This window comes from Gossypium hirsutum, chromosome D05 (genome assembly GCF_007990345.1).
Source record: "Gossypium hirsutum isolate 1008001.06 chromosome D05, Gossypium_hirsutum_v2.1, whole genome shotgun sequence".
NCBI classification, from domain to species: Eukaryota; Viridiplantae; Streptophyta; class Magnoliopsida; order Malvales; family Malvaceae; genus Gossypium; species Gossypium hirsutum.
Window position 1 is genome coordinate 32,045,669 of NC_053441.1, and position 22,761 is coordinate 32,068,429.

General features: G+C 31.3%; 3 protein-coding genes across 5 annotated transcripts; 1 reads left to right on the plus strand and 2 right to left on the minus strand.

Moving 5' to 3' along the window:
- Nucleotides 1-1,397: 1,397 nt before the first annotated feature.
- Nucleotides 1,398-5,659, plus strand: LOC107942770 (thioredoxin-like 3-2, chloroplastic). Of its 3 annotated transcripts, none has more exons than XM_041094716.1 (5): nt 1,398-1,935; nt 2,914-2,988; nt 4,268-4,334; nt 5,004-5,109; nt 5,356-5,659. In XM_041094716.1, exons 1-5 carry the CDS (start codon nt 1,592-1,594, stop codon nt 5,367-5,369), a joined length of 606 nt encoding a protein of 201 aa, XP_040950650.1. In that variant the 5' UTR covers nt 1,398-1,591; the 3' UTR covers nt 5,370-5,659. The 3 variants fall into 3 exon arrangements, with proteins under 3 accessions (XP_040950650.1, XP_040950651.1, XP_016731977.1); XM_016876488.2 differs by having other exon boundaries at nt 1,426-1,935; nt 5,004-5,021; XM_041094717.1 differs by lacking the exon at nt 5,004-5,109 and having other exon boundaries at nt 1,407-1,935.
- An 888-nt stretch (nt 5,660-6,547) lies between these two features.
- LOC107942769 (OVARIAN TUMOR DOMAIN-containing deubiquitinating enzyme 9) lies at nt 6,548-13,264 on the minus strand. The gene is made up of 11 exons (XM_041094715.1): nt 13,114-13,264; nt 11,758-12,140; nt 11,442-11,677; nt 10,790-10,863; nt 10,279-10,333; nt 9,410-9,484; nt 9,219-9,292; nt 9,077-9,125; nt 8,139-8,223; nt 7,405-7,461; nt 6,548-6,890 (listed from the first exon to the last, which is right to left on the minus strand). Exons 2-11 carry the CDS (start codon nt 12,071-12,073, stop codon nt 6,841-6,843), a joined length of 1,071 nt encoding a protein of 356 aa, XP_040950649.1. The 5' UTR covers nt 12,074-12,140; nt 13,114-13,264; the 3' UTR covers nt 6,548-6,840.
- A 3,846-nt stretch (nt 13,265-17,110) lies between these two features.
- Nucleotides 17,111-20,791, minus strand: LOC107942765 (coiled-coil domain-containing protein 12). Its single transcript, XM_016876481.2, has 4 exons — nt 20,439-20,791; nt 18,017-18,149; nt 17,824-17,938; nt 17,111-17,484 (listed from the first exon to the last, which is right to left on the minus strand). Exons 1-4 carry the CDS (start codon nt 20,588-20,590, stop codon nt 17,429-17,431), a joined length of 456 nt encoding a protein of 151 aa, XP_016731970.1. The 5' UTR covers nt 20,591-20,791; the 3' UTR covers nt 17,111-17,428.
- Between the last annotated feature and the right edge of the window lie 1,970 nt (nt 20,792-22,761).

The window sequence follows — 22,761 nt, forward strand, 5'->3', positions numbered from 1 at the left end:
ACTAAAAAGTTGAAGCCCTTTGTTTCAACTTTTATAATGGATTAGAAATTTTATCTGTCAATAATTGATTATCATACATCATAACATGGCCTTCTCATTTACAATCACCCCTTTGTTAACTCCAAACATTATTCTCCTCTTTACGTGAAATATGATATTTAGTATGTTTTTTCTTTTGAATTCATATGGTATACAGAGGTTGAGTTGTGCATTTTTCCCCCTTTACTCAAAAAATGCAAATTAGTCCCTAAATTCATATGGTGCATTTTCTCTATAATCTAACGTGTAAGGACTAATTTGCCCATTTTTTCAGTAGAGGAAACAAAATACAAAACTTAGATTTAGGTTGGGAGAGACTGATGAACTTGGTCTCAAAGTTTCAGGTCTTTTCTCTTTGAAATGCTTACACGTTCATACTACCTATATTACTTGGGCTCAAGTATGAAACTGTGAATACAGGTACGTGTCTGACACGGGTATGCTCTATTATTTTCCTCAGATTTTCATATATTTAGAGAATTGTTGAAGGCCATATTCCCGTATTTGTATACAGATATGCATCTAATGTTGGACATCGTTTCTTGAAGAACGGAAGCAACTTAGATTTGAGGTATGTCTCATCACTTGCTTCCTGGTGATTGAAGACATCGATGCAAATTTAGTGTATTAGTACTATTTATTTGAGTTCCGTATTGGATCTAACATGAAAGTTTGCTTTGTCTTAAACGTTTTGCACCATGAAAATGTCAACTGGTCTTCTACTGGCTTCAGCAGGGGGTTGAATGTCTTTGTAACAAGTTGGTCGAAAGCAACATGGAGGATGATCTTATATTGTTAACTCTTCACATCGGTTTATGATTCGAAGATTGTTCTTTTCGGAACTGTCCGAGGTCCATAACAATCACCATCCACCTTCAAAAGACCATGCCAGTGCCAAGCAAGTCATTTTCGAACATTAAAGAGCTATTTTATTCGTACCCAAATGTAAGTGTCAGATATGAATACATGCTCAATCAAGAAAAAAGGTGGAAGAAAGTCTATTTCAAACACATTGTATTGCAGATTTTGAAACTGAATTGCTAATGTGATTGAATTTCAGATGTCGATTCTGGGTTCTTATTCTATATACAGAATTTTGCTAGCAATTTCATTCTCTGTTTAATTGTTAATTTCTTGTAAGCTTATGCCTAAATTAGTCTCCAAAAAGTAATTGACATAGTTGGAGCTTTTAAGAACATACGAAACCATAACATACATCTACATTTCCAGACTGAAATGCCCAGTCTCGGATGTGGATTTGTTGTATGTATTATATCATTATATTCAAGTTTGGGTTTTTTTTCTTCATTTATTTGAAGAATATTGAAGAATATATTTATACGGATAAAAACAGCTTCTCTCCAACAGAAACAGACAAAAGAAAAGCCCAATCTGACAGCAGAAAAACAGTGCAATTCAATGTTGATTAATGTCTGCCCAATCTAACATACGACCCCACGACCTCGTCTAAAATATCATTTCCTGAAAAATCCTGAAACAGGGTTTTAAATTTTATAGATTCACAAATAAAACAAACAATTTCTTTCTTGCAATGACTTCTCAATCATTCACCTTAAGCTTCTCTCCATCTCTTAAAACTCTGATAAATTCCAATTCTTCAGGAGACTGTTTACCTTATTTCTCAGTATCCTTCTCGAAAAAAATCCCTTTTTCAAGCTTTGGGTTTTGTTTGAAGAGAAAAATATTGGGTTTTGATGAGAAAATTAATGGGTTTGGAGGGAACTTTGGGATCTTTAGTGCTTGGAGAGAAGAAGGGCAATTGGAGGAGTTGGATGATGCGCCATTGACAGTTGAATTACAGCAAATTTGCAGTGAGAGTCAGTTCGATAGAGTCATTGCAGAAGCTCAACAACTTGAGTCTTTGATTATACTGTGGTATGTATATTTCTGGGTTGTTTATAATATGGTTTCTTGGGTTTGTTTTGATTTGATACGAATTTGTCTACTTTTTTGTTGTTTGTTGAATCGGAGAAAGTTAAATTTTCCCAGGAAAATGTCGATGCTTGAAAGTTTTTGTTGAGAATCTGATTTATTCATTAAATCAATTCTTATTCCCATTTAATGTGAGCATTTAGATAAATCTTTTCCCAACCCTTAAACTTCATCCGCCATATTTTAACTTATGGTATCTCCAGTTCCAAACATGGAATTTTCCCATTTAATGAGATTGATCAACATTATGTGGTTTGTTTACAAAGAAAGTGAAGGGGAAATAACTAGATTGCTCGCACCCTTCATTTTTTAATTGCCCTGTGATCCTTAAAATACATAGAAGAACATTAAAAAGTTGAATATAGATACATACATACCTTTGTACAACTACACATACCCTTATTGGACACTTGCACTCCAGTCCGAGTAACATAAAAAATAGATTAAAGTTGGAGATATTCTGCCATTCCTGTCCTGGTAACGTGGCCTAATGTAGATGAGACTGAAAAACAAGTAGTCTCATCTATGATGTTATCTACACCTAGATGAAGAATACGTTAACTTGGACTCAGTGTGAACGTTAGATACAGTTATATGTTCAACTTTCTTTATGCTTCAAGTTTTTTCCATGTATTTGAAGGATCCTTGTTGGCTCATACCCCATACCAATATCCATAGGTGTCAAATATGGGTGTTAAAAACAGATAATTTAAGAAAGATAAAGAGTTGGAACAGTGTAGAAAGGTATTATTGTTTCAAAGCTTAATTGTTATCTTGAAAACTACCAATACAGAATATTGAGTTGAATTAATGTACAAAAAGCTTCTCTTCTTTGCAGAATGCAGATCAAAATATTTAGCACTTAATTTTCTTATTAATGTATCGAGTTTGATCATAAAACAAAGTGATTTGAACTTGTAGGATGGCAAGCTGGTGCAGAAAGTGTATATATTTGAAACCAAAATTGGAAAAGTTGGCAGCTGATTTCCATCCAAGGTCAGCTAAATTCCATTTTAAATCAGCAAACACTATTAATCTGATCTATCGCAACGAACCTAGTGTAGCTTCCTTGTTTCTCAAATCATTTTGGTGTATGTTACTTGAACTCTATTTTTCATGAAATATCTATGTCCTATGTACATTCAAACATGGATATGGGGATATAGCTCTCCAAGGACATTCTAAAAACCCTCCAAATATGTGGAAAAACCTAGAAAAATGCTGAACATATCCATATAGGACATTTTATATCCGACACTTACCCCCAAATTTGAGTAACATAGATTCAGGTATAGTTACTATTTTGTTCCTGCACATGTATTTGGATGTATAATTATTAACTTACCTGTAAAAAGGAGTATACTTGTAGATTTTTGGCATAAGCTGGTAAATACCTTGATCAACTTCATCCATCTCCTTGCTAAATTCATAAGCAGTATCTTGTATAAGTATTTAAATCTCCCTGTTCTGGCTTTAATTTGAAGTTAGTTAGGGGAGCCGAATCTTTTCTGACAATTCATTTGGACCAGGTTCTCTCGACTCATTTAGTGAAACAAGTTGCTTTCTAATTGTTCCAGAGAACTAGCAAACCAAAAAGTTCATCCTTAGTTTGCAACTAATTTGGAGGAATTCAGCATCTCATGATCTCATGATGTTCATTCACACGGCTTATTTCTTCTAATCCTTGTTACCACATATGATAGATGATGGAGTTGAGCAACAACGTATCCAGATTCATATAAATTAAGGGTTCAGATTGTGAGCCTTTGACTTGTTTAAGTACAGCTTTGCATTGCTTCCTTCATGTGGAACGTCAGGCCATGAACCGATCCTCTTTCTCCTTAGATAGTCCGCAAAAGCTTGCAATTAGTCCATCTTTCTGGCTTGTTGATTAATCCGGAGATGTCTCTTCCATTAAAGTACAAGGAGCAGAGTGGGAATCTCGTAGTGCCTAACTTTGAAGTTTAAACTTTTGATATACGAATTTGTTGCATGCTGTTGCCTCTGAATTTTGCAGTATTTTCTAGGCTACTTAAATGCTTCAATTCATCAGTTCCTTCTTCTTTTTTTTTCAATTTTCCTTTTGTTTGTTGCTTCTACATCCCCAGGTGATCCAATGGCTAAAATTTATACCGGAATTCTGCAATCTCATATGTATAAAAAATAGTCCTTATCATGTAGATTTTGTTTCTTGTCTGAAGTTGTTCATGTATGAAATCGAACAAGCTAGCTTGGTGATTAAGGACATTAATCTCCTTTTGAATGGTTCTTGCAGATTGCGATTTTACTGTGTAGATGTCAATACTGTTCCGCACAACCTTGTTGCTCGGGCCGGAGTCACTGTAAGTGTCACATAACTCTGACATCTGTCAGCTTAATAATTATGTTTTGAACTGTCTGTTGTCAATACAACTATGTTTTCTGTAGTTAAAACACCGATAAATCACTCAAATCTTTGGCGTAATGTAACAATACAAAAAAGCAATTGCCTGTAATCTTGAAAATCACAGTTGCCAAACTTGTTCTTCAATCCTTTGGGTAGAATAACATTAGATTCTAAAGTCATGTATCCTACAACCTCCATTACTCTGACTTCATTTTTTCCTTTGAAATGCTCGTCTCATTTCTGGATATAGATATGGGATATGATTCTCCAAGGACCCCTAAAATACATGGAAAAACTTAGAAGAAACTGCACACACCTATATAATACATACATGTACCCAACATTCACACCCAAGTCCGAATGATATAGCCTACAATCGTTTTTATACAAGCTCTTAAACAGAGATAGAAAAGCATCTAACATTTGAAAACTCATGTTACGAAGACAGCGATCATACCCTTGAATGTTCATGGCATTTTCTTGTTTCAACACTTACCCACTATGAGTTCAAAGGATCTCTTCTAATACATGCATGATTTGTTTTATTAACAAAAGTTATGAAATTATGATTAGACTGAACTGATTATTCCTTTATGCATGTTTCGATTCATCAACAACTCTGCAGAAAATGCCAACGATACAGGTTAGTATCAATTCCTTGGTAAATCATAATTTCTACCTTGATTTCTATGTTATCGAAAAACCCGTGTCCAGCACATATATGGATACAGGTACGAGGATATGACCTTACAAAAGCCCTCCAAATACATAAAAAAACTCAAAACGAAAATTGAACATACTCTTCTCAGATACATACATGTATCTGGCATTGCACCCTAATTCAGGTCACATTTATTTTCCTAAAGATCCGCCTTGGCACTTTAGCAAAGCAAAATTCAGCTGAACTTTAAGATAGTTTGATTTGCTTGCAGTCTTGGATACATTGGTTTTTAACCTAATAATGGTGTTTATTACAGTTATGGAGAGATAGCAAGAAACAGGCTGAGGTGATTGGTGGCCACAAAGCATATTTGGTTGTTAATGAAGTACGCCAAATGATCGAAAACGAATGTGCCGCATGAATGATAGCACTTTTTTTTAAAGAAAAATTGAGTCTACCCGTATTGGTTACGTACCTTATATGATGCTCATCTCTGAATCCGAGTAACATGGGAAAAATTTTGATCATATACTTCAATTTATTTCTCTTTTAATGTCTTCAAATATAATGCCATGAATTGATTATAAGGATGCAATACTAAACCCTTCCGCTGTTACGTATTCCTCAGAGACTTAAAAATCTGCAGATTCGCCTATGAAATTTTTTGTTCTAGCAAAAGCAGCATACAGGTTTCCATTGTGTTCTGTTTTTGTACTAGTACGTATCGGTATCAATGTTTTCCGTTGTAATATTTTTGGTTTACCAATGTGCATAATATATAAAAATGCAAATAGACTTCAATTACATGCATATAAATCAAATATAAATTTTAAAATTATTAATTAATTAAAAAATATAATATTTTATCTCTAAATATACTTTTGAAAAACAAAAATTGTCTAAATATCGAATCTAGTATCAACCAAGATATATTGACCAAAAGAGACTAAACATTCCAAAACAATCGAAATGCATTAAAATTTTGATAGAAAAAGGACTTTAAATTAGTTGATACCGATTTAGGATTAGGATTAAAAAAAAAGCATACTAAATGGGTACCAAAAGTTACGATACACGTGCTCAGAAAGTTAAAACCATACATGTGCAGTTATGAACATGTTGTCATGTGAAATTAAAATCTCAAACGGAAGATGGTACACATCGCCGACAAAAATTTTAAACTCCCTACAAATGAAGGCCTAGTCTCAATGCCAAATATACAATCTACATGTATGTAAGGTAGCTGACTATTTCGTTAATGATATATAATAGAGGCGAAAGATGTATTTTTCTGGTTGAACATTACAATCATTTAAAACCTGGTTTAAAATCGATAAAAATCCTCATAAAATATAAACATTATCTTTACATAAATATGATACATTATTAAATGTACGGTGTTAATCGTATTCAAACATGACCGTGTCGTATTAATTACAAAATTTTCATAATATTAAACATGTCGTGTTCATCTCCAAAATACGTTAACATTCCTCTAACTCAAATACTAGTAAAAATAAATGAATGAATAAATAGAAAGAATCACTACAAACTTACAATCAGGATGCTATTAAACTACTAGCCTATCACCAATTTGAAAAATTAGAAAATAATGGAATAAATGGGTCTGGAAAAGTCATATATATGTATGTATATATATATTTGCATGTACAAGGAAAGAATTGAGGTACCTTTCTCCAAGGGAAACCAACACTTTGAAAGAGACCAAAGATAAAAGGATCCTTTGAAAAGAGGTTTAGAGTTAAATTTATGGCCACCCAGATTAGCCGTTCTCTTAGCTTCAAAGCATCCACCATTTCTTCTTTTTCTTACTCTCTAACATCAGCAGTTCTGGATGTAGAAAAAGCAACATTTGTGTCAATACAAATATGCATCACAATTCAGTACAACATGATATTGTCCAAAGACAAAGAACGAATTTGTAATTGGAAAATAAGTCCTATGTTATTGGGACCCAGATGAATCTTGAATATGAGTATTGGTACAGGTATGCTCACTTTTTTGGAAGGGTTTCAATATATTTGGAGGTTTATGCCCAGCACTCAGATTATAAATATGTCGGACATAAGTCAGACATGGATATCTCAAAATATGAAGAGTCTGGATAACATTGCATAAGTCTATCTGGAGAAACAAAAAGCCCATGTTCGCTTCTCAAAGGAGTTGAATTAGGTTGTTTTTTCTTTTTATACCAGATTCATGTTATAATGTTGACTCCAAGGATTCACCAAAATTATACAAATATTTTCAGGGTTATGTTTTCAGTTTTCATCTATATATTAAGTTTAAATTAAGAACCGCAATTGATTTTGAACAAATGTATGTTGCTGTGTTTACTGTTTACCTTCTTCAGGACAAATTGAATTGTAGTGCACCTCAGCCCAGAAACTCAAGAAAATAACTGCAAAAAATCACAAATTATAAACAAGCAAAATTGAAGCAAGTATCAAATCAAGTACATGACATCAAAATATCCAGAACAACCATATTAGAGAAATATAGCATTATGTAATTTAATTCGGCAAGGTGCAGAGTTCCATAACCAGCTAATCTCCATCTAATCTAATGGCAGAAATATCTAAAAAAACTACATGGTACTATGATTTCCAGCAACTGCAGAAAAGTCGAAAACATATTTTATACAAATTCAAGGGGGCCAGGGGGGGAATGCAAATTGATGATCAATTTGGACCGTGATAACTGATATGAGAATGAAAGTCTTGCAAAACTCTAACCACATCAGAACTTCATCCACTTCTCAATAATTGGGAAACATAAACTACATAAAATTAATTTTATGCAAAGATCAAGAGCATCCAAGATTTCAACAGCCTACAACGTTCACAGGCTTAGAAAGTATGGGTATACTTTTCTTTTACACATCTGAATTTTGGGTTTTTTAGTTTTGTATTTGTATGTGCATTTAACAAGAATTGCAACTTGAGTTCGGCTTTGAAATTTTGAAATCTAATGATATACCTGAACATCTTACCTATAAGTAATGTGATCAAATATTATTGCAACTTCTCCAATATTAGACCCAAGAAAAAGAAAAGGATATAAGCATCAAGATCTTACTTCGTTCAGACTTTTGATCATGTGGAAGGATCTCAATGTAACATGTATCCTTGAATGAAGTTAATACAAATATCTTTACGCCATACTGCAATTATACAGAAAGTTTACATTAGTTATCTATTAAATGGTCCAAATCAGAATAAGCAAAACATGCTATTGCAAAAATGATGCGAGATATGAAATGTTAAGTCTTAATTCTATATATATATATATATATCTGTAAGAATCACTCTTCATAGAAACTTGTCAAGCATCCCAAGCATGAACCTAACTATTTCACTTCACAATTAGTAAATGCCTTGGGAAAAAAAAAACTCAATCCTCCGTTATTTTCTAAAATAGAACTTGAAATTGATTGATAAAAAAAATATTATTACACTATGAGCTATATTATCACCCAATCCTAATAGCCTTAAAATCTAACAAATTGAAACGAGTTTTACATTGATTATAAAGTGTATGTCTAACATGGGTATGTGTCAGACTCATGTTCATTTTTTTCCAAGATCCCATGTATTTGGAGAGTCCTTGGAGGTTGGACAGGGCATTTCAAGAAAAATGAAAACTTAGAGCAGCATATCCACAAATTTGGGACCACTTCCATGTTTTTAGGCAATATGAACAAAACATTGCCCTCAGATAATTTTCCAACCATTGGAAAGCATAAAACTCATTATGGTAACAAAGTTCACCAGCATAGGTAAAGCTACATGTTAATACTTCTGTCAGAACCTAAACATGCATATAGAACTGAAATTGTAAATATTTCATAAAAAATAATGTAAAAGGAAAATTCAGTTTCATCTACTAGCAAAGTTTAAGCCCTACAGTTGTACAAAAGTAATGGTCTACATTCAAACTCTTGCAGCTCAACAAACTGGGGTAAAGAATTAAAGTACAATCATGTTAGAAATTGAAGAGTTCGGTCAATTGCATACCAAATCTGCAGCTGCTTGCAATGTAACGTGATCACCCCATTCACCATTCCTGCTTCATCAATATAAATAACTATAATAAGCATGAAAGTATTCATAGAAAGTTTTTTAAGTAATAAAATAGCACTGAAAAGAAATTTTTTACTTGTTCATTTTCTTCAAATAGTCACCATAAGCCATTGGAACATAACCCTCATACATCTCTGAATTCGATTTAAGCTAATGAAATCGACATATCATGAGGGGAAAAAAAGAGCATAAGACCAACAAATTGAACTATACACCAAAGAACAAAATTAGCTGGCTAAAGTGGAACTTACAAAAAGGCCAACCAACCTGGTAAACAACTTGCTGCCTCACAAACTTGTGGTGATCTTGAGAACGGTAAAGTTGATCTGATAAAGAACGAAACTGGAACATGTAAAATAAGAGAAGTTAGTTAATGAACTGACAAAGAGGTCTAATGAAAATTACAAGTGAGGCTCTGTGGTCAACAACTTCATTTTTGTAAAAGATAAGCATCAATCACAGAATTGAGAAATAGGCCCTAAACAATGTATCACTATTTCATAACTAAATTGGTAAAAGGGCATATCATTTCAATTGGGAATTACAGACAAACCAAATGAAACCAAGAACTGTAAACTGATTCCTCTAGTTATATGCGCACATGCACACACACATATATGCTTCCATGTGTTCTAGTTTGTTAGATGTATGATCTAAATTCTCAGTAACTAACAACCAGAAGAACCACCGTAGATATTGTCAAGGATTCAAAGAAACATACAGAACTCTTCAACCTAGTAGAAAAGAATCAGAGGAAGACAAACGAAAATGATGTTTCCCCATTTTCATTATTTTAGAAGTCTGTACAAATTCAGGGTCAAACTGTTGGCATTTGAATACTGTCCACTAACTTGTGAACAGTAAAGTGATTGCTAGAAGACATGATTTCCACCATCCTGAAATAATACTATGCAGACACTATAGAACTACCATGAAGATTATAAACAGTAAAGTATCTCAACACATTCATGGTATTAGCACAAAACTTTTTCAATAGTACCTTCGTCCAATGTGTTTATGCCTAATTAATGCGGCTTCCAACCAATGTGTTAGTATCTATATCTCACAAATTCAGAAGAGAAAATACTTGTGCATATGACGTATCTTTTTATTAGAGAAATAAAGTAAAAACCAACCTGACAGTTACCATCACCTTGAACCTTATTCTCCACCAGACCATACAACTGCAACCTGAATGATAAAATAATTAGTCCTAAATTTAAAATGCTATTAAAATCAAACATTCAGAAGAAGGAAGAATATAACCAAATAACATTACTGCAAAAGTATTTCTTTTAGGAAAAAGGAGAAGTGGAGATGCATTTTGGTAAAACAACTCAATCAGATAATATTTTTGGCTAAAGATACCGTTGAAAAACGGTAGAGGAAAGGGAAAAAAAAGCAATTACTTTACCAAAATGGATCCCAATACAAGAGTTCAAATATTTTACAAATTTACAAGAAAAAACGCCTAAAAAGGTAATCTATCACTGTACTTTGAAAAAGAAAAAAGGAATAAGGTGCAAAGCCCCCCCCCCTTCCACCAGTGGAGAACTAGGGTGATAAAGTTAATTGCCACAAAATAACAGAATAAAAAAAATAGACCAAGATGCCATTAGCTATATAAAGGAAAATTTCAAGCCAAACCTATCAAGCAGCCTTTGATGGTCAGATGTCTCTTCATCAACTGATGGTATTACTCCATTAATTTTAGGTACATGCTGCACAGTGCAAATCACCAAATTAGCAACGTCAATTCTCATCCAACTCATTGTTATTGGGTTAAAGGTCAAGAAATGACATCCATATGCACAAATAGAATTTTGCCTTTATTAGTTACATCCATATAAGGTAGTGGCAAACCTTGAAACACCTCAAGCAGTGCCAACTTACTAAACACTACTAATGCTAAATTCATGTGAAGAAAATATATCAAAGGAGTTAAATTCAGCATGTGATAAACAGAAATCTTTCCATTCCCAAAGTATTGTGTACCAAAAGCATAAACCAACTCAACTAAATTTCATGGCATTCATCAGAAAGTTTGGTTATAAATTCGCAAAAAATTACACTGATCAATTAAATTGAACATGTTAAGCACATACTTTTTATTCAATCCTAACTAAAAACACAATGACTTCATCAAAATTATGATAAAGATAAAATCAACTAGATATTGAAAGCAAATTATGTGGCAAGTGATGCTTCCACTACCATGCAGTGGAACTTCAGTTAAAAAATAACAAGAAAATCCTTCAAATCCTAATAAATAACACAACTTTCCAAGACTTGTACTCACAGGAATAGCAACCATGTCATTCAACCTCTTCTCTACTTGACCATCAAGATCAGATGACTGATCCATTATATCAATACGCAACATATCTTCACCAAGAGAAATTTTGTCACCCATGCTAGAGGTGCCACCTTGTTCACATCTACTTAGGATAGAATCATCTAAATCGCACTTCCCCTGATTAACTTCATTTCCGTGTCCCTGGTTATCATCTATGGTTTTTTGGTCATCTTCATTATCTACACAATTCAACACTTTTACATTAATAAAAGCCAATATAATAATTGAGTCAGAATGGCAACTTCAGAAGTTCCACTACCAGGACTATGTCGCCTTCCTGTAAGGCCAACCCAATCTTGAGCAAGAATGGAATCTTGGTTAGGATTGTTAAATCCGGATGCCTCTGCAGCAGCAACTCGTGAAAGTTCCTCTTGAAGCGCATGTGCAATAACCGCATCATTCTCTACATTTACAAGTTCAGGTTCATGATAACCCTCTCTAATATACCCAGTTTGACTACTGTCTTTTTCATACTCAGTTACACTTCCACTGGCACCAGAGTGGCTAAATACACAAACTTGTAGGTCTTGGAGACCCCATCGAACAACATCAGGATCTATATCACACGTAAGCATTATTAAAACTTGTAAGAGAGCAGCGTCCACTTTCCTAACTGAATTTGTATACTCCCCAAAAGAAATTCTGCAGACAATAACATAAAGTAAATTAATCATAATTAGCACATGATAATATAAACCATCCCAAATAATAATAACAATAACAATAATAACAAATGCAAAATGTCCAAAGAAACTAACTTAGTAATTTCTTAACATAGACTCGAGAAGCACAAATAACCTAAACCCAGAAAAAGCAATCATTTCGTGCAAGAACAAAAAACCCTAAAGAAATAAAAACACAAAACCAATTTCGGAACTCCAAACTCTAAATTCTTAAAAGAGAACCAGTGAAAATTAATGTATACAATAAATCTTAATCTCAACATTTAATCTTTTCATCATGTCTTTATATTTGACTATTTTAATCTCATTCGAATAAGAATTGTGATGAATTACACTTTAATAATAATTAATGAATTATTAAGTCCAGATTTATGTCTCCATTTCAATAGTATCACAATGTTGAAATTACAATATAATCTAATTAATATATATAAATATATTTTTTCCAAATAAGAGATTTTGGATTTAGATTCTTTTCATTTCTCACAGTCTCATTAATCATTCTTTTCCTCACATCTTTATACTACAAGTTCTACAATTAAAAAGAGACAAATCAATCCCACCATATTTTCTAATATCCTTCTAGATTCGATTCTTTTAACAGATTATTAAATTAAATACCATTAGTTTTGCCTACATATCTCTAAATATAGCATGCTTCAAAGGTTCCAAGCTTCAATCTTTCTTTTCTCATTCCAACAAAAACTCATTTAATGTTCTAGGTTTCCATCAAATTTACGAAAACTTCCAATATCAGAAACTTTAAGGGATAATTTTTAAAAAAGAAGAAAAAAAAAAGGAATTGAACAACGAATTAACAAAGAATCAGAAAAAAAATGGTGAAATTGGGGATTAAAAATAGAATCTTGAAATAAAAAAACGAAATGAAATTTAATCTGAAAAAAAAAGATAAGTAAATAATTAAAAAATACCTGAAATAAAATGATAGAAGCGAATGAAGAGAAACGTAAGCATGGAGGAGAAGCCGAAGCAAAAGCTAAGACCTTTTATACTTATATCGACCCGACCTCCCTCCGACTTATTATTTTATTAACGATTTCTTTTTTATATCGATCAAAAAATAATTGATAAAATAATTATTAATCAAGCAATCTCAAATCCCAAGTTTTTTTTTTTTTTTTGGTTGAGGAACTCAAATCCAAAGTTAATATGTTGTAGACAGTAAATATAAATAAATTTAACAACGTAAATTTTGATATTACTCACTGTATTATATATAAGTTGAGGATTTTGTATTTTATTTTAATTTAATTATTTTTAATTTTTTTATTTTTCGAATTTTAAATTTTTAGCTCTCAATAAATTATATTTATTAAATTCATTAAAAAATAAATGGTATTTATTAAACTCATTGAATTAAGTTACATTATTTTTAAAATTTGATATAATAAATTTATTATCATATATGTAATGCCATGTCATGTCAACTTGTTATTTATAAATATTACTCAAAAATTAAACATGGTAATAAAATTGACAATTGTTATTTGCATTAAAATTAAAATATTGAAATTCGAGAAATATAATGACTAAAAATTATCGAATTGAAGAGTATGGACTGAATTTATAACTACATATAATAGAGTAGCAATAGTAGAATTTAGTTGAATGGATGTAACTACTACCGTCTGGTTAGAACTTTGAACTAAAAATTCAAAAGAGTATAGGAAATGAAATTAACCAATTCAAAAAAATACAGAAACTAAATTTGATCAGATTAAAATATATGAACAAATCTACAAGTTATGCAGAGTATATGGTCTAATAGCAGAATTCGATAGAGGTGTCCATGGGTCGGGCCAGTTCGGGCCGGGCCCAAAAAAAATTTTGGCCAGCCTCCTAGGCCCGAGCTTGACCCGGCCCAAAGTATGGGCCTAAAATTTTTTCCAGGCCCGGCCCGGGAAAAATCCTAAGCCCGAGCCCAGCCCGGCCCGACCCATTTTTAATAAACACCAAAAAATTATTTTAAAAATAAAAAATAAAAAATAAAAATAAAAGTATTTTAAAAATATTTTAAAATTAAAAAATAAAAATAAAAAATATATATTTATTATATTCGGGCTGGGCCCGGGCCAAAAAATGGTGTTCGATGAAAACGGGCCTCATTTTTTTTTTCAAAGCCATATTTCGGGCCTATATTTTTTACCCGAATCCTCTCATATTTCGGGTGGGCCGTCGCCCATGGACACCTCTAGAATTCGACTATTTTGAAAAACAAAGATATTAGCTTCTTGAGCTTTAGCTCAAATGGCATTATTGTTAATACAACAATTAAGAGAACATGGATTTGAGTGTGCTTAAACATATTTTTCTTCTTATGAGATTATAGATAAAAATAAACATTTAATAAAAAATCAAGAAAAACATTTTAATATTTTTTCTTTTATTTTAATTTTTCGAGAAATCTATATTTTAATGTGAGTATCTTAATGTAATAATGATACTATTATATAGTTATAATGATTGTTAATTGAATATTAACTCAATTGATATATGTAGTAATTTAGAATTTTAAAGCAGTTTATTTGAGCTTGATTTAAGAATTTATAAATAATCTAATAATTGTATAAAAAACTTATTTTTAAAAATTTTTTCACTATAAATTTTAAAATATTAAATAAAAATAATTATTAAATATGTTGAAGTGTTATTTTTAATGTATTTTAATAGCAAAGTCAACAATTACTAGATAATAGTTACATAGTAGTATATAAACATATCGGCAATCTAATAGGAGTAAATTTCAACATGACATTTTAAATTTGAATAATTTGATAGGTTTAATTAAAATGAATATGAGCCTTGATATTTTGCAGTTAAATCCGATTATGTTGGAATTATTATTTAATTAATAATTTTTTATTTAAATTTAATCATAAAATATAAATATAAGTATAAAATTTGGCTTAATGCACATTTTAGTCTATAAAATATATTTGTTTTTTTCACTTTGATCCTTAAAGTTTTATTGGTAGTCCACTGCACATTTGAGGAAAACTGGTTAGGATATCCAATCAACCATAAATTGTCATCGGCATACATTGGTGTTGTAATGACATCATCATTTGAAAAAAAAAAACATAAAAACTCTTTAAAAATATAAAAAAAAATACAAAATAATTATAAAGCAATATGAATAAAACTATAAAAAAACATAATTGTTTAAAAAATTTAAACTACAAAAATTTTAATCGTTGGGTTTTGTCATCTAAAGAATTGAATCGGGAATACTTAATAACATTAAGGATTGAATTGAGCCTAAAAAAATTTAAGAACTAAAGTGATAAAAATGATATATTTCAGGTAGTAAATTTGTGCATTAAACATAAAAGTTGTATAGTATTTTAATATATTTTAAATTGTAAAAAAGAGAGAGGAGATTTTCAAACTTAGGAGATAAAATCTAAAATAATAAAATTTAGTAGACAAACCTAATCCAATCCAAAGGAAAACAATAAAAAAGAGAAGGCTGAAAACTAAAAATACGTTAAATATTAGGTAATGGGTAAATAAAATGCAACAAACAACATGCCATTGCCAACAACTTCCTACTTAATTCTTGTCTTATTCCCTTCTTCCTTATTATACATAGAGAGAGAGAGAATTTGAAGGTATTTGTATTCCACCATTATATATAAAATATATAGAGAGAGAGGGGGATTGTCAAGCGATAATGAAAATGTCCATGTCTTGTTGGCCATTTGCTTCCATGTCAATAGAAGGGAAACTTAGGAGTGAAGGTTGAAAATTCCCAAGCTTCAAACAAATGCATTCCATACTTTTTTAGCTTGTCAGAGATGATATATGCAAATCTAGCTGTGGACTCCTTACTGGCTTCACTATTGTTACAAGTCAAAATCGGGGAATTCTGTCCAAAATAAAAAAAGAAAAGTCAAAATCAGACAATTTTGTCAAAAGAAAAAGTAATAGGGACTTCTAAACTTCAAATTCGGAAATTATTGTTGGAAAAGTTTTGTCAAATTTTATTCGATATTTGAGTAAAATGTTTCGTTTCAATTATAAATCGTATCAATTTATTTTGTTCCTGATGATCAAAATATAATGTACAGATTAGTAAAAAGATAATTTTAAAATATATTTTAATTTTAATTATTTATTATTTATTTGTACCAAAAATAATTTTAATTTTAATTTTTATTGTTTATTTTGTATAGATATTATATGTATATGTATAGCTGAGATGACATTATTATTTAATTTATAGAATATTTTTTATTTTTTATTTTAAATTTGTTTAATGATGAATTGTATTTGGCAAATTTATTAAATAATATTATATATAATTGATGAATTTTTTTATTGTAAAATTTATAAATGATGCTATTTTTACCCATGCCACCAATATTTTAAAAATATTTTGTCTCTTCAACCAAAATTTTAAAAATGTCATGAATTTTATATTTAAGATTTATTTAATTTCATTATTTGATATTTGCAAATATTATATATATAAGATTTATTTAATTTCATTATTTGATATTTGTAAATATTATATATATATATAAAGTTCTTCAAAAATAAGAATAAATCTAAAACAGTGCATCAAAACAGATGAATATCAATACCAGTAGAAAAATAATGTCTATCAATACATTACTAACTATCTTGATCTAAATACCATTCAAACCTGAACAAAGAAAAATTATTTTATGAACCCTCATTATCACATGATTCATCTATCAATTGAAAATAAACACATCACATTTCGTTAGTCTAACTGTACATTTGATGTGAAAAGAAAGATAGATGTGTTTATTTTTAATTGGTAGAGACCAAAAATGATGTGTTACAGATGATTCATAAAACAATCTTTATTCAGTACACTTGTGGCTAAAACAAACAAAAAACCTCCAACACAAATTAGCATCAATTTAAAAAAAAAATGTCTAAAGCTCGATCCTCGGAAAGTAATTCGAAACACAAATCGTGTTTGCTACAATTTCAGAATTCTGGTGAAGAAAAAAGATTAGGCAAACATGGATCATACAACTAAGTTAGAAATGTACCATCAGGGGCATAAACTGAACATTATATTTCAGTCTCAGAATGATTTGAACATTTTTTTTTCTAGTTGGCCATTTCACACTATTGAATAACAAAAATGCAACCTTACAACTGTTTCACTGCTTCATTGGACAAACATTCATTCTCAGTACATTAATGACCGGAGTGATCTGACAAGGGTTCGAGTTCAATATCGAGTTTCTATTCTTCAATGGCGTTTCCTCCTTCATCCAACTGTTTTTCTTGTTCTTGTTGCTCTGAAATGCACAATAGTTGACACCGTTAAACCATATAGTATACAACTATATATGAAAGCTAAAACAATGAAAAGACAAGTAAATACACACCAAGTTTCCTTTTTTATATTCTTTTCATACAGTACAATGCTCTTTAGCTCGCAATAAATGTAAGCTATATTACTTGGAGTCTTGGACTTAGGTGTGAGTGGTGGACACACGTAAGCAACCGACACAGATGTGTTCAATTTTTTCTAAGGTTTTACTGGAACTTGGAAAGTCATATCCCATACCTATGTCCAATGTGTCCAACATAAGTGTCAGCTAATATATGTAACAAAAATAGTTTGATTTGCTTACCCATAAGTTTGAAAATAGCCTTCTGTGTGCGCCTTTCAAGCTTATCGAGCTTCTTCTGCACATCCCTTCGAAGATCCCAGTTTGGTTTCTTGGGAGCAATGTTGACAAATGGATCCTACACCAATCCACAATTAGAACAAGTAGAAAGAAAAGCAGTTTCCGATTAAATGTGATATTGAAGATAAACAAGCACCTCTTTTTCTTCAGATGCTGGAGGTGCTGCTGCAACAGGGTCTTCAAATTTCGGCAGCACTGGGGGAGCAACCTTTCCCTCCTGAAGCTGTTTATCATGAGGTACATAATTTCGAAACTTCATACTGGGGTTACTGCAGAACAAAAAAATACAAGCAAGGCATACATGTTAATGATCAAAATTATCAGTGAAATAACCACAGGCAAACATCCATCTAAACAGACATTGTGTATTTGTAATATTTTCAAATCACTAAGCTAGAAAAAAGATCCCGCCTTTCTTAGAATCCAGGGGGTGAACCAAGGACTGTGCCCTGTTTGCAGAATTTCTCGTGGAGTGTAACGAATAGTAAGAAATAGGATCAGATTTATAACATCAAACCCCTCCAAAACCCCAACTTATTCAGTTTCTGCAAATTGAGAGCATAAGATGGAAAGGATAATTATCATAATATATTATCCTTTTCTTTTCATTTTTTTTATGACAGGGAATATGGAAAGGTGAAAGGATAGGGAACCTTTCAATCCAATGGTTAGGTTGCACAACATTCTTACCCATAAGCTATAATACTCGGACTTAGATGTAAGTGTTAGATATAAGAATGTTTCTAACATAGGTATGGTCAGATTTTTCTAAGTTTTTCCCTGTATTTGGAGGATTTTTGGAGGTCATATCTCCATATCCCACATCAAACACAAGTATAGGATATTGGTACTTCAAGAAAAATGAAGAGATAGAGTAACATAGCCCATAAGTAAAATGTTTTCTTTACTTTCAACCTTTTCATCCTTCCTACCATGCATGACTTGGAAAAGGGTATAGCTGCAAAGGAAAGAACAAGTTATAGTCCCTCCATTCCTTCCCTATCCTTACCCGAACAAGCGCATCGCAATCTTTTTCAGATAATCCAAATAAATGAAACCTTGGCTTCTCCTGTCCCCACTTCCCTACTGTTCCTCCTTTACATCTGCTTTATTTTCCCTTCTAATTCTCAACATTAGGTTAGGGCTATTCTAGCAGGTTTGTATTGACTATTAAATTCAAGAAAGTAATTTTCATCAATTTTAACTTCATACTCATACCGACCATTCCTGCATTCTAAAACATCGATATTTCAAGAGAATGGAAATCTATTATGTACCAATTTCCATGCCCTAACACTATTTTAGCGCCAAATTGGGGGGAATGGGAATTGGCATGGCAAAGTCATGCTAGGTATTCAAAAGACAAGTTATATACGTTAATTTTTGAAATTTTCAGTTCAAGGGAAGCAAATAGACAACCATTGAAATATAAATTCTGCGAGTCATTTTCGAAAACCTAAAATTTATTTGGATCTATGTGAAGGTTGGAAATGGAAGAGAATCAAGGAAGAACAGTGCCCTTCTATTTCAAGAATGTTATTGGAAGGGAATGAATAACAAGGGTTACCTGTCCCATTTAATACCTAAAAATCCCACATATGTCCAACGTACAAAAGTTGAGATTATTTGAAGGAATAGGATCATTGCCTTATTCATTTATTCTCCTTTTGATGTAAATGACTGTGCTTGATTGCGAATGAAAGAAAAGTGGAAGGATAGGAAACTTTCTCCAAAGGTTGAGTTAAACAACCTCATTCCTACTACCTTAGCATGGATGGTCACTGGATTAAAAATTCCACTAATCCACACAAATCCACATCCTACTTAACAAGCAAAGCCTCTTTATAAACAGACAAGATCACCGGTCTTTTCTACCAAAGGTCTACCTTACCTTCCTCTTTTCCAAATTATCCAAACAAAGGAAACCTTAGCCTCTTTGCTCTTCTAGTTCTCAAAAGGACACCTAAAACCAGCAAGCAGGTACTTAATATGGAAGTAATTTTTCACACCAAGTCCTATTTGGTGTTGTAAGCAAGTCAAGCAAGTGATCAATCAGAACCCCAGTATCTTAATACTTGAATTAAACAATTCTTAAGGCTCAAAGGTATATGACAATCCAACATAATCAAGCCGAATGAAGTGGAAAATTCTCTTAAGGCTCGAGTTTCTAACATAATGTTTCTACTCAGCTTGAGCCTTTTAAAACCCTAGGTACATCAGTTAATTATAATTATGATTCATGCTATTCCTATACCCTTTGTGCAAAACAGCCAGATTTTTACAAGACAAACAGAACCCCATCATGAACCCAACTATTAAAACATAATCCATAAAAAAAAACAATGAAAAAAAATTTCTGGGTTGGAAATTAAACAAAAGATGTAAACTTCTACGAGTCATTCGTATACCCATAGTGCAAAACAGCCAAATATCTTCACAAGATAAACAAAACCCATTGTTAAACCAATAATTAAAACATAATTCATCTTAATTTTATGCTTAAAAAGAAGAACAGAAAATTATAAAAATAAATAAAAGATGTAAGCTTTTTAACTTACTTTTCTTCATTAGTATCATCCGTTTGATTCCCAGCAGCTTGAGAAGAATCTTCATCTGGGGCATTCAACAGCTCCTGAGCTGCTTTAAGAGCTTTAAGCCTCTCTCGACGTAACGCAGCTGCTTGCTCTATCGATTCCTCCTCGGTAGCCATATCCGCTGGTTTGAGTTGAGGCGATTCAAGTCGAGTTGGGGTTTCTCTGTTTTAAATAGGATTTGCGTGATTTTAACTTCTGGCAAATTTTATTGGGCTTTTTTATACAAATCCGAATACTAAAACCCAGTGTTTGAATCTGAATTTTCCTTTAGTTTAACATCTCCCAAGGTTTTTTTTGTTTTGTTTTTGAAATTGGATAAACTATACCCAACAGTTATTATTTAAAATTATATTTCAGTCATCAAACTTTCAAATCTTGCAAAATTATCACTAAAGTTATTAGATTATTATAAAATGATCACCCAACCATTTGACGTGTCAATTGGTAACATGCATATGATGTGGCACGATAAATATGTCACATATTTTCCACTTGTTTTGTCACATAATTATATTACATTTATTATAGAGATAGTATAATTTTTGGTTTTTGAATTGGATAATTAGGTCTACTTTGATATTTGTATTATTTTCACTTTGGGTACTTGAATTTGACAATTAGATCCATTTTGATCCCTATATTTAAATTCCGTCAAGATTTGATAATGTGACTAGTGTTTTTGGAACATGATTGGATTAATTGGCTAAATCGATTCAATCATGGTTTAGTAATTAGAACATTGCATGTGACACTCTAATATTGCACTAAGCCATCATCCAGAAATTTATATAATTTTTTTTAATTTTCAAGTGATGATGTGTCACAATCTCATAGTGTCACATCATCAAATTTTTATATTTTTCAAGTTTAGGAACCAAATGAATTTAGTTGTTAAGTTAGGTGTCAAAATGGATAAAAAAAATTTACAAGTATCAAAGTGGACTTAATTGTCAAATTTAGAGCGAAAATAATATAAATTGGTTATTGTATCTTATTAATTTTTTATGTTTATTTATTTGTTAAAATATTTATATATTCATTTACCATTTCTTTTTCAATTAGTTCATTGAATTAAAAAGTCGTAACCTCATTAACCTTAACTTTTTTTTAATGAGGAATATAAAGGTTCATTTGTATACAGAGTTTAGGAAGTGTTAAATTGTGTTGATTAAGTTTAGTTTTATGGTTTATTGAAGAATCTGAGTGTTGCTTTAAGGGTAAATCTGTTGAATTTTAGGTTTTTTTTTTTTTACTTTCGATTAGTTCAACAAAGACTTTGATATTTACGCGATGATTTTTAAGATTTTTTAGAGTTTGAGTTTTGTTGATATTTTGAATCAACGGATATGGAAATTTAAAGAAAAGAATTCTAATCCAACATTCAAGAAGAAAACCATTCATCTTCTTGAGATGTTTGTAAAATCTTATTATATAAGGTTAAACGTGATATTTTAATTATAATTATGTTAGAGAGATATAATGGAGATGTCTGGTAGAGGGAATAAAACTAAATTTTCTTTTTGAAGCATGGCTTATTAAAAAAAGCTCGCAAGGAACAGAGAAATGGGAACTCAAAAGAGTGCATAATTTCCAAAATATCTTGAAATTTCTGTTTATTCATTGACATATGTGATTGACGGATTGTGTAGAAATGGGGATCCCAAGGAGATGGATGCTCCTCTTCTCAGCTCTTGGATCAGAATTCTGGTCCAAAGTATCAACAAGTTTAAAATGATATTATTTTGTTTTGTGAAATGATGTTGAATTTGTAGGTATATTTGTCTATTTTGATTTTTTTTTTTAAATTTCATTTACAATTGTCTAACTAAAACATGGTTCTATATCTGATATCTGTAATATATTGGATTATAATTTTTTATTCTTTTTGTAGTTTGTAAATCCATTTTGATTTTGGATCTTTTAGGGATTTTTTTATATATATATTTGTTCATGTGCAGAATATAAATATATATGATATTTGAATAAACATGTGAAACTAAGGATATGATCTGTTTGCTATGAAGATTTTATTTGAGTTGTAAAAATAATATAAAAATACACACGTGTTCTATGATTATTATTGTTGTTGTCATGTAAAACATATGTTCATAGTGAAAAACAATAGCATGACATGGTTGCTATCTGCTTAGTGGATACAAAACTATTACGTGGATCATGCATTTTCCATTTTTGTCATTATGATTTTTGCCATGTGAAATGTATTTTTCTTTAATTAAGACGCTTTATTTGAAGATAAAAAGTTAGATGATTTTTATTATTGTAATTC